Source organism: Pteropus medius, unplaced genomic scaffold, assembly GCF_902729225.1.
Source record: "Pteropus medius unplaced genomic scaffold, Ma_sr-lr_union100, whole genome shotgun sequence".
NCBI lineage: Eukaryota > Metazoa > Chordata > Mammalia > Chiroptera > Pteropodidae > Pteropus > Pteropus medius.
The window spans coordinates 21210857-21224538 of NW_024342473.1; the positions used below are offsets into that span (position 1 = coordinate 21210857).

The 13682-nt window shown below is 32.5% G+C and overlaps 1 protein-coding gene and 1 pseudogene across 1 annotated transcript in view; one reads left to right on the forward strand and one right to left on the reverse strand.

Moving 5' to 3' along the window:
• Positions 1-13682, reverse strand: part of LOC120604618 (protein unc-13 homolog C) — a 348907-nt gene that overhangs the window by 235219 nt on the left and 100006 nt on the right. The window contains exon 7 of the mRNA XM_039865545.1: positions 2269-2438. Within this exon, the coding sequence (XP_039721479.1) occupies positions 2269-2438 (170 nt within the window). The remainder of the gene's footprint in view (positions 1-2268; positions 2439-13682) is intronic.
• LOC120604683 (uncharacterized) lies at positions 3032-3147 on the forward strand (annotated as a pseudogene).

The window sequence follows — 13682 nt, forward strand, 5'->3', positions numbered from 1 at the left end:
GTTTACTTATGAGTGTTGGAGTAACTATTTGAATGGACTCAATATGTAGTTAATTCAGTCAAATAATGTGTGTAGGGCATGCACACATGTGTCCAATATGAACCAATCAATAGCTTTGAGAGAAATAAAAACATAGTCACAAAATTCCTAGAGTGTGAATGTAGGTAGAGGATCTACATTTGACACCTACTTCACAAATGAAATATAAAGGGGCAAGCTGACCCATTTCACAAATGAAACTGAGGGCAGCAGAAGTAGTGAAGACTTCTTTAATTGACCTTCTTTCTAAGTATAACTGTATTTTTAGCCATATGTGATAATATTAAATCTTAAAGTCTACTACTTTCTTCTTATGAAATGTCGGCTTAAATTTTATTGTTAATATTTAACAGTAATTGTGCTATGAAGATTCTCCCATCAGGAGTGCCAAGATCATGAGAGTTTCTCTCACTGACTGGGTGATAACTGATTCTCAGCAAATATTTACATTCTCTGCTGGTGCCAAGAGAAATGCAAGTCCTAGGACTTTTTATGCCACAAAGCCCTTTCTAGAGCCCAGGGAAGGAGTACTGGTTCCATGATTTTAATTATCATCATCCTACTAGGTTCAAGGGACACAGGCTCCACTTGGATGCCTAGGGCTTTCAGCTAATTTCTCTTCTGCATGGTGGAATAAATTCTAAGTGATGAGTAAGGAAGAACATTGTACAAAGCATGAAAATATGGTGCTTAAGTGGATTGAACCACTGAAGGATTTTACACAAAGCTAAAACCTGTCCTCCATTCTTCCTTCTTTATTTTAAAAGGTTAAACACCAGCAATGAGGGCATGAAAGAACAAACTGAGGATGAGCAGTCAAAAGCTTCCATGTCATGTTGCATCATATTTTCCTCTCCATAGACAGAAGGGCAGTTTCAGCATGAGAGCTGGGGAGCTGACTTTACTAGTGGCACATTCAAGTGCCTTAGCATACTGAATACTATATCCATGGATGCTTTGTCAAAAAAAAAAATCTGAGGAATTTCTGTTATGGATTCTTACTGCCTCAATTCAAAGACATACTGCCTTAGTACAGAAAAACAATGTCTAGGCAAATCACTTTAATTAAAACATAATTTATGACTATCACGCAGAGTTGATGGCCTAACATTTACCCTTGCCTAACATCTCTATTTTCACATATAAAGCTGTTCAAGAGGATGAACAAGATATAGAAGGATGATCATTATAACTGAGGTAAAAATTTTAAGCCAATAATGTAGATGCATCAATTCTCTTTAAGGAAGACTTCTTTAAAATAAAACATTTTTGATAATGAGTTCTTAGTTGAGCTTGAATTTTGTGTCAAGATAAGTTATATATCTCTCCTTTAAATTATTATATAATCTAGAGTTTAGTGAATTCTATATGACTTTATCCCTTTACTTTGTCAAATATTACATTACTTGAAGTATAAGATTTTTAAAAACCCAAAAGCACTCTTTAATTGCTAAAATATATTGATATCCTAAATGGAAACTCTTTATAACCTTAGAACTGTGTAAACCATTCTTCAAGTCACACCAGCCCTTACGAATTTAATTAAAACATTTCAGATGATATGATTAAGAAACTTTGGATCATGTCCTTTACAGAAACGGAGGTGATCCATCTATTTTTACTGTTATTAAGTCAGCACTGAAGATTCTAGGTTATTATCCAATTTTAATAAAAGTCAAATTTAAACATATTTAATTCTTGGTTCCATAATAAAATTTCATTTAGAAATCATGCCAATTAAACGTATTCTCAACATTGTCATGATTAGAGTAAATGTTAAATCCACACATGTACTTGGTATTGACATCTAAAGCCAACTTTTATGTCACTGTTTGGAAGATATCCAAAATACACTTTATTACCAAAATTTTTAAGAGACTAAAAGGAAATAAGTCAAATAGTACTGTCATAGGTTGATTATTTGTTTTGATACATTTGGCAAAAGTTTTTGGAGCTACATTTTATAGTTTAAAAATTGAGAATGGATAATGGTTTTTTTCTAAAAGACACCCAGTTGATTCTTTGAAAGGCTTTTCCTTTTTCATCTCAAATTTACCAATTTTTTCAATACTGAATTTGACTAAATAATTATCACCTTTAGTTTCCAATGAAATCGAACTGTCTAAAGTCCAACAGAATTTTTCAGAAAGACATTGATTATTTTTATCTCTATGGAAATATAATATATGCCACAGATATTCTGGAATTTTAACTTTTTCAGATAGTCACCTAAGTTGTACCAGACATCCATTTCTCCACTCAAGGTCCTCACTTCTACAATTGTTTGTCCCAGAAAATCATCTGACTCCTTTTTGAAATGTTGCTTGACTCTGGATTTAATATCATCATCTTCGTCCCACACTCTGACTTTGATTCGATCTGTGGAGTTATGGCACTCACTGCAAATAAATGCGGATAAGTTAACAACCACTGACAACTGCTCTTAATGGCATTTGATGTTAGTAACTTATTTTAAGTCTATCTAATCCAGAAAGGCATAGTAAAAACTCCCTCCGACCCATTTCATCGATGGGATATTGCCGGTATCAGAGATATTGAAGAAAAGTTGCATTCGTTAAATAATATAATCAGAGAAAATCATACCTCATTTCATCCTATTTCCTTGAACTGAACTAGATATAATCAAATTTAAGTCAGAAATCTTTGGGTTATTTCCTCTATGATGTATTTCTTATTCACAATGGTTATCTATAGCAACATTTCCATGCTCAGAAAATTCTGCACCATAAATATAAAGCTAATTTTACTCCAATGGGTATTGAGAAAGTGGATATCACATAGTCCACTTGATAAACTAATAAATAATAATAATATAATAACATATTGTTAAATCAAGAAGAATTAGGGTGAAATCCTTTTGTTTTTAAAAATAATTTGCTAGATGTGGTTCCATAGTATAGTGGTTAGCACATCTGCTTTACATGCAGAAAGTCTTGCTTGGGTTCATACCCCACTGGAGCTATAGTCCATGGTCTATGGCCATGCCACCCTGAACAAGCCCGATGTCTGATCTCAGAAGCTAAGCAGGGTTGGGCCTGGTTAGTACTGGGATGGGAGACCATTTAGGAAGTCCAGGTGCTGTAGCCATAAATAATAATAAATAATAAAAAAATAAAATAAAAGTAATTTGTTTATTTTAGTCCATTCCTCATTTTCAGGTTTCTTCCACCACCTACTGTTGAAGCAAACTACTTAGTATTATCCGCACATACATGGTCTTTCTTGACACTCTGGCTTTTGTACACACACTTCCTTATGCTTTCCCGCCTGCTAGTCAATCATTCCCTTAAGAATCAACTAGTCGCCTGTTCTATATAATTTTTATTTTTTTACAGATTTCTGAACAAGTTAGGATGATCAACCCAGAGCTCCCAATTTACTCTGTAAATGCATTCACTCCAGTACAGGGGTCTTTAACCTGGCATTAGTGGATGAGTTCTGAGCATCCCTGAGGTTGGATTAAAAAACTAATAAAACAACTTCATCTTTTTCCTTAAATTATGAATATAGGCAACAAACCACAGCAGTAATATTATCAGTATATGTAAGATTTTCATTACCAATAAACCAGAAATTTCCATATAATTTACATATACATTTACAAGGTTGTGAAACTTGAAATATTTATAATTATCTTTACTATACCAAAACTAAATCAATATAATTTATTTTATTTCCAATTTTATTTATTTTATTTTATGAATTTAAAAAATATAATTTTGAAAAAGTGTCCAAAGTCTTCACCAGATTGCCAAATGGACTCATGGTACAGAAATTATTTAAGAACTCCTGACAATATACTGTCTCTCCCATTAATCGATAATATAGCACATATAAAAATGCCACTTGAGGTTTGACATGTCAATGTGCAGATCATAGCTCCACTACTTCTACTCAAGTAGTAGTGGGAGTTTTCAACACAGAGAATTTTGACAATTTCTGGGTTTTTTGGTCATCATAAATGTTGAAGAGTATTATTGGCATTCAATGGACCAGGTCAGGGATTTAGACACCTTGCTCTCTATGGACAGTCAACATGATTTGAAACGACCCAAAGGCATGGACAAAGATGCCTTCGTCCTGGTAAGGACCTCAATTTGGGACATCGCTTTATATAAAAACACCAACTTTTTCACATGTTTTACTAGATATTGAAATTTCTTGACAAAGAACTAGTATGTAAATCACTAATCATTAAAGTAAGTTTTTGTTGTTGCTCAGAGCCTTACAAAGGTTGTTTTTCATTTTGAGAAATTATATTACCAATGCCAAAACCACTCAAAGTATTTGAATCAAAATATTTGTGTCAGTCTGCATTTGGGATAATTACGTTTGTGGTAATTCTACCTACAAATAAAAGCATGTCTACTAAACTATATATTCTAGGGTAGTTGAGTCTACCCTTACATATTAAAATACATATTAGACTACTTTTATTTTTCTTTTATGTTATAGTTGGAAAGTTATATTGATTTTAAAGTTATATTGATGAATTGCTTAATTTTGTTTCAGAATTTTAAAAAATCTTGAATTATTTTATATAAAAAGAATAAATGAATTGAAAACAGACCCACAAATACAGAGGACAATCAGGTGATGGCCAGAAGGAAGGAGATTTGGCGGGGCAGGGAGAAAGCAATGAAGGTTTAAAGAAGTACAAATCAGTAGTTGCTAGAGAGTCACAGGGATAGGGACCATGGCATAGGGAATGCAGACAACAGTAAGTTAATGGCTACGTATACAGCCAGAGGGAAGACAGAGTAATCAGGGGGATCAGTTCATAAACTATATACGTGTCTAACCAATATACTGTATACTTGAAAATAATAATTTTAAAAAAGGACATTAGGTCTAATAGGTTGAGAACTATTTCTATGACTTAACCTCTATGAATCTCAGTTTATCTATAAAGTAGGGGTAATAATACTTATCTTACAAGATGTTTATGGTAAATAAGTGAAATAATGTCTTATAGCAGTTAGTGCAGTGATACATAATGTTTGACCTATATTAGTCATAGTATTATAATGCCATTATTTCATAAGTTCCTTTCAAATTTAGAGCCTGTTTGTTAATATCTCTATCCTTGACACCGTTTCTAGCATGTATCACTCATTCAAAGAATTCTATGGAGGTGAACACACAATGTAAATATATATATGCCTTACTGTTAAAATGAAACTATATTGGATTTTGTTAACTAATGTCACCATAAAAAAATAAATTAAAAAAAACAAATTTTAGATTAAAAAAATATATATTTATTTTTAAAAAATCTGCAAATTTTGCCAAAATGAAATCTCCTTTATATTTGAAGGAAAAATAGTTTTATAATTCTTAGAAATATCACAATTATCAAAGAAATTCTCCAACTTTGATAGCTATTTTATTGGTAAAATGTGGTAGAAATAGCAGGGAGAGAGGAAGAATCAATCCATGATACCATATCCATAGCCGCTAACAATGCCCACTTTCAACCAAGGGCAGCATTTAGAATGGATAACAGCACAGCTGCCTCCCACCTACTCAGAATTCCAAAGATAACTACAAAAAGCACACAACTGAAAGTAGTAAGAACATATAGATAGTAAAATCTTTGGCAACTTACCCAAAATTTATATTAGAAATGACTAAGGTTTTAATTTCTTTGTTGTCAAAAAAAAAAAAAGTCTACGTAGAAACAAAAATCCAACTACCAGCTCATTTGCCTCATTCTTAGAAAAATAATGAAAGAAAATTTTAAAATATCAGGAAAAATAGTTACCATTGCCATAAACTTAAAACTCAAAACATTACGAAAGCAGAAAGAAGTCCCTTTTGTCACCTTTTGATAGATCACCAGAGTTCATGTAAATTCTAGGAGACAGAAATCTAATGTATTTTTTACCTGCAAATAACAGGTACAATAAATAGCAAGCTCTAGATAATAAAGATAGGCAAGTATCTCTAGAATCTATTCTTTGACAAAATATGCTGTTTTATTTTGAAGAAAAAATATTTGAGGCTCTAGTTCCTGTTATAAATTTAAAGATTTTTAGCTTGTTAAAAATATACACAAATAGTAATCCATATAAAACAGTAATAATGTATATGTATGTATGTACATACATATACACATACATGCATATACACATATATTATCATCTCTCCCTCTTTGTACATAATTTAAAGATGTATATGCATGCATAAACTACGTACATGAGTATGCTATATAGCAAGAGGGAAGAGAGACAATACTATCTTTCTTTCCAAATTTCTATTAGAAATAGCTATTTTTTTGTACCAAGTGGAAGTATACCTTTCAAATGACCATTCATATTTTCATTAAGTTTCTTCACTAATTCATTTTGCATTTTTTTTGTTTTTATTATGACATCAAAAGTTCACTATGCCCTCATCCAGATATCCATCTATTTATTCAGTCTCCCTTAAATTGTTATTTATTGAGCATCTGATAATGTGCTACACACAATTGAGGCTTACTGAAGTTACAAAATTCAACCAACAAACCTCTTCCTTTTTAAATGTCAAAATAAAATGTGAAATTAATGAATTCAGGACAAATACAAATAATCAATGATGTGTCCTTATAAATATACTTGTGATTTTTCTGCAGAGAATTTCAATCTCTCTGCATTTCTGATTGCATTTTTTCACATTTTAATTAAATAAACTTTTAAATTGGGAATAATTTTAGATTCCCAGAAAAGCTGCAAAGAGTATAGAGTTCCTGCATGTCCCACACCCAGATTCCCCTATTGTTAACATCTTACATTACTAACACTAGTTCTATTTTTTTAAGACTTGCCAGTTCCTACTTTCTTTATATTTTCAAAAGAGGTATTTTTGAGAAATATTAAAAAATAAACAATGTTTCCCATTTTGTTTCATGTTTAAACTGTCAGAAACTTAGATTTTGACCTCTACAGAGTAAAGACAGCAGTGGGACTGCTGTTTCAAATATTGTAAATGACAAGAGGATTTTGGAAGGGGTATAAAACCAGGGAGTGGCTGTATTCTGGGGTTTTGCTCTTTTGGCAACAGTGGTTGTGAAGTATTTAGTACTTTGATGCAAAGTTTCTGGTATTTAGTCCTGAGGGGCAAAAGTATTGATCAATGGTAGCAGTGATGTTTTCTCCAAAGAAACCCCATGATATAACTGGACACTGTTTATACACAGTAGCTTCAGAGGCTGGCTCTCTCACCTCTCCAAAAATTCTTGAGTGACCTAAAAGTCTATCAAATAATCTTTTTCTGCATAAGCTAACTAGAGTACTGGAGTGAACTCTGTTATTCGCAACTAGGAATAGTGACGAATACAGTAATTTTAAAAGGATTAAGGGAGCTGCAACTGCAGAATTTAAAATGTGGAATTGACTCTGTGAGATGATATGGGCAGAGAGTAAAGATTGAATTCCTCAGGCTGGAGAGCCAATTCATTTTAAAATGCAGTCGAAAAACATCTGCTCCAAATGTTGCTCACTCTAACTTGGAACTCAGACCACATGCCAACTGAAGGGTTTTTTTATTAGCATGATGGTAGAAAGAAAATTCAGAATGTTGGCATATACTTATTAAATCTTGCTTTCAAAAATGAAATACAATAGCGATGCACTCAAAGTCAAGCTAGACAGTCTGTAAGCAGAGATACAAGGGAGCACAGCTACGCCCAAAGAGGCTCACTCTGCTTGTGTCCTGCAGTATAAATTGACTGAGAATATCTTAATTTGGAACCCTGCAGGGTTGAGAAAAGCCAGCTGCTTCTGTATACAAAAATGTACCTATACAAGCAGTGGTTTCTCAGTGCAACTTCAAAAAGAGATAAAATTGTTGTCCCAGGGCTTTTCAAAAACCTCAGAGTGACAATGAAGTAGAACTTGATGGTAAAGATCCTATTAATGGTGTTGCAATATCACTCTGGCTTAATATTTTGCAGGAATGAGATTAAGGGAGAGGAACTGGTCGAAACAGAGGAGTCAGTAGAAAAGAGTTAAAATTTCTATAAAATTGAACTACCATATGATTCAGAAATTCCACTTCTGGGCATTTACCTAAAGAAAACAAAAACACGAACTTGTAAAGATATATGTACCTCCGTGTTCATTGCAGCATTATTTACAACAGCCAAGATATGGGAACAACCAGTGTCCATCAAAGGATTAATGGATAAAGAAGATGTGGTATATACATATATATAAATATTATCCAGCCATAATAAAGAATTAAATCTTGCCATTTGTGACAATATGGGTGGACCTTGAGGGCATGATGCTAAATTAAATGTCAGACAGAAAAGACAAATACCATGTGATCTACTTATATGCGGAATCTAAAAACAAAAACAAAAGAAACAAAAAACCAAGTTTATATATAAAGAGAACGCATTGTTGGTGACTAGAGGTGGGTAGTGGGGGGCTGGGAGAAATGTGTAAAGGGGGTCAAAAGACACAAACTTTCAGTTATAAAATGAATGTTATGGGGACATAATGTACGGCATGGTGACTTCAGTTAATAACACTGTTTTACATATTTGAAAGTTGCTAAAAGAGATCTTGAAAGTTCTTATCACAAGAAAGAAAATGTGTAACTACGTATGGTAATGAATGTTAAACAGACTTACTATGGTTATTATTTCACTGTGTATACAAATTTCAAATAATTATGTCGAACACCTGAAACTAATATATGTTTTTTGTTAATCATACCTCAACTAGAAAAGAAAAGAGAAAAACAGAAACAAATCATCCTTTTAAAAAGAGAACGATCAGGGTGGAAGAAATTTTAAAAGAACACTAATTGTGAAATAGAATATTAAGACTGAAAACTCAAGTGTGGTTGTAAAAAGAAAAATTAAGCTTCAAAATATTAAAAATAGAAAAAAAAATCCCAAAACCTGTCTTTACCCAAGTTATCAGAGTTTAACCCATTCTTATATGGGCAGCTCTAACTAGAGAGATGTCCATGGATTCATGAAGTTGAGAAATACTGATTTTAGTGGCACAAACAAGCTCTTGCTCAAATAATCATCCCCTGATGGAAAGTCATTACTAAAGTACTATATAAGCAAATAGCTGTTCAATAATGAAAACTGCATCTATATTGGAGTTAGAGCTAAGGGACCAACTAAGGTATATCTCACATTGCAACTATATCAGAAAAAAGCCAACAGTAAGAGGTGTTACCATTAAAAGTTATATTCTTTAAGAACAATTCTTTAATGTACAATTCTAACTAAACATTTTAAGTATAGCAAATGATATTCTGTAATATTTTAAATGATATTGTATCAGGTTTTGTTAATAGACAAATAAATAAGAGATTATATATACACATGTACTCATAGACACACACTCTCTCAAAGAGTGAAAAAAGCTGTAGGTGGCATAATTAGTAAAAAGTTCGACTTTTTATATTTCTTCTATTACAATCAAAAAATTATATTTTAAAATATCTAGTAACTGTAAGTAATCCCATTTTAACTAAGGCTGGAAGGCAGAGCGCTGATTAAGAAAATCATCAGCTAGAAACTGCAAGAGCCATCCTGAGGCAAAGCAGCATCAGCCTTTCAAACAGTAATTAAATTCTCTAGTTACAGCTTAATTCCTTAAACTCTGACCCAGCAAATGGAAATATTGCAAGAAACTCGACATTCACATTTCCTCTTACTGATTTATTATAAATTATGTAACCCACTTCCATTGCAATACTGGTATCTCATTCGTTATCGAATCAAAATCCCCAACTCTATTATCTTTGAATTCTATTAAAATAGGTGGACAAATTCTAAGTTCAAAATTTAGTGACAATGCACAGCAACTTTTCTCACCTGCATTTACCAAGACAATTTAATTATGGGAGCTAGGATTAAAAAAATAAGATAGTACCCAATAGTTCACGTTTTCTTGAGCTTTTTCTTTGTAGGATTTGGGCATTGTATGTCCATTGTACAAATCAATAACACTGAAGACAATAAAATAAGAACGAAAAATGAATTATATTAGCAAAGGTTCAAAAAAGGAAAGGAGGTGAAGAGGAGTTCATGCACTAGCATTTAGGATGTCTGAATAAAGTTCTTGTAGTGTAATAGATCATAGAATCAAAGGGCAAGTATGACTTATAAGATCCATTTCCCTGCCCCACCTTCTAACCTCACAATTAGATAGAAGTACCTTGAAGTCTTATATTCTATTTTTATATCTAATAGTTTCCTCCTCAGACACTAATGTTGCAAAATAAACACTGTAACAGCTTTTTAAAGTTATTATATATTAAAACAATATTAGTATCAAGAATAATATTAAAGTAATAAAAGTAGGAAACTTGTTTAGAAAAATACGTGTCCATTTTTCAGTGAAAGAAGAGACCACTTAAGAGATCAAAAAAACAGGAAGATGTGTGTGATATCACTTATATGTGGAATCTAAAAAATTAAACTCATAAAAAAAAAAAGAGTAAAATGATTACCAGGACTTGAGGGGCGGGGAATAGGAGAGATGCTGTTTAAAGATCTAAACTTGCAACAAATAGGTAAATAAGTCCTGGAGATATAATGCCCAGTATAGCGAATATAGTATACTGTATTATAATTACTAAACTTGCTAAGAGACTAGATCTTCATTATTCCCACAAAAAATAATAATTATGTGATGTAATAAATGTGCTATCACTACAATGACAATTATATTGTAATATCTAAATGTATCAATTCCACATGCTGTACACCTTAAAATTTCCACAATGCTACATGTCAAATATACTTTAAAAAACACACGTAGAAAACAGGAGGAATAAATTGCTCTCTCAAAAAATAGGATCACTTCATGGATTGTATAAATGTCTTTTTAAAATTTAAAATGAAAAAAAATAGGAGTGTGTGTGTAATAGGGGTAGTTTTTACTCAACATTTCTCTGATTCACCATATATTTTCCCTGCTCAGACCCTGTGCTGTGTTTCTTAGGGCCAGGATGTCTTTTCTGTACTCCTCTTCCTGGTGAATACTTATCTGTACTTCAAGACTCTTAAATATCATCTCTGTGTGAAACTTCCCCTGGAGGTCCCCCCCTGCCACCCTAATCTCTAGTACCTGTAGTAAGTAGGTATTCGAAAATTGTTTACAGAATAAATAAGAGGAATATCACAGCTAAGAGTAATTACACTCTTCTTTTTATGTTGTTCATTAAATATTACAAATATGCATATTTCAATTAGTGGTAATTATGTAGCTGAAATTGAACCTTTTGTTTGAAGTTGGAAACCAGGTACACTTGGGATATATATTTGACATTTGACATTTAAACATGGACATTAGCTTGCCAAATCTGACTTTTCTTTAAATGGTGATACGTTTTGTTCTTACACCTACTTGTCCATAGAACAAAGAATTGTATGTTGGTGATCTCTAAAACAAAAAATAACATTAACTGTAAAGAGCCTAGAACAGTGTAGGTTGCTGTTGTGTCATGGATGCCCTGTTCTAACTCCAAAATTCCAAGGTCTGCGATTCGCGGTATAAACTTTGCCTTTTTTCATTTTCCTTTCAAGGTCAATATGTATTAGGCATGATGGAGTAAAATTATGAGCTTGGGAAAAGACCTACGTGTTTAAAATTCCATTTGAGCCACTTACTAGCAATACGACTTCGGGCAAGCTATGCAATCAAACTGAGACTTCATGCCAAATCTATTAAATTAGGATATCAATAATTATCTTTTAAAGAGGATTAAATAAAGAAAATACTTAGAACAGTGCTGAGAATCTAGTAGGTTTTTAATTGCTCCTAGCTAACTAATGAAGATCATTATATCGAACTTAACAATGTATTTTTACTTTAACGGCAATAAACAAGTTCCTGCATATATATAAAATAGGGACAATATTTATTAGTTAATTATCAAAACACAGGAAATTGATTAAATAATTGATGTATTCTGATACAATAAAATCTTATTTGACTATTAAGAGTTTATCTTGGGGCTTTCTATTCTGTTCCACTGGTCTATATGTCTGTCTTTATGACAGTACCATACCGTTTTGGTTACTGTAGCTTTATAAATTTTTGAACATCCAGTATAGTACTGTATTGTTGACTACAGGTACAGTGTTGTACAGCAGATCGACTCAACTTACTTCTCTTGCTTAACTGAAGAATTTTGCCTGTTTATTAGTGACTCCTTACTTCCCTGTCTGCTCAGCCCCTGGAAACTATCATTCCAGCCTTGGATTCTATGAATTTGACTAATTGAGATACTTCATGTAAGTGGAATGATGCAAAATTTGTATTTCTAACTGCCTTATTTCACTTAGTGTAATGTCCTCAAGGTTCATCCATGTTGTTGCATATTGCAGAATTTTTTGTAAGGCTGAATATTCCATTTTGTGTATATACAAAATTTTCTTTATTCATTCACTTGTCGATGAACATATAGGTTGTTTTCACATCTTGGATGTTAATAACACTGCAATAAAAATAGAAGTGCTAATATCTTTTTTTAAAATTTGATTTAAAATATTTTGAATAACCAGACTGCTACATAATACAGTAACTCTATTTTTAATTTTTTTGAAGAAACCCTATACTGTCTTTCGTAGTGGATGCATTAATTTGCATTCCTACCAACCTTGTACAAAGGTGCTAAGTCTACACAATGGGAAAAAATATAGATGAAAACTGGGAAGATAAAGAGGGTCCCAATCAATGGGAGCTTAAATCATGGAGGAGACTCAGGCACTGTCACAGGTACTGTCCAAGGCAGAGAGAGAAGGGAAGATAGACTCTGGTTTCTCCCATCCTCTATTTTTTATTTTACTGAAGTGCTTCCTCCTGGTGAAACCTAGTGGACAAAGAAGTCTGGGGAAGGTAGCCTCCAGAGTTAAGTTCTCTGACATACCGGGTGCACCAAAGAAACTTCAGGGAACAAATGGAAGAGAAAACAGGCAAATGACCAACACATATGCCGAACTGACATGAAAAATGCCATAGAGAGATACATACAACTATACACTTAGCTTGAAGGATTTCTTTGGTTCCCTCTCTTATTCCTTTCAGCATTTCTTTGTCCTTCTCTGAAAGGTCTTAGCATTTGCATCTCCACAGATAAAACTCTTTAGTGCTTAAGCATTTTCCTATATCATCCAACTTCCTTATTTCAGGAATGAAAACTGACAAAGAATAATAAACATTTCTGCACTAGATGACACAATGAGTAATTTGAAAATTATGGGTATAAAAATGCTCTGGAAAAATAATAGTGCTTTATAAATAGGAACCATTTTATTACTATCTTATATGTATATAGTTGCTATGTATAAGCATATGCATGCTTTAAAGGCCTATAAAAATATCAAGTGATTTTCAGAAAGATGTAACACCCGTTTACCAATTTCTGTCTGCAATGAGAACAATTTATATTATTATGTACTTGTATTCAGTACATTACTTGACTCACTGAATTGTCAATAACTCAATGTTATTGTCAATATTTTAATAGAAAGATATTGTTTAGTATTAGCATTTACCTTTAAAAGACTTGATACACTGTTTTCTCTATATAAGGATCTACTTTAAATTGTTATAAATGCAGGATCATACTCTGCATACCACATGGCATCTTGACTTTTTAAA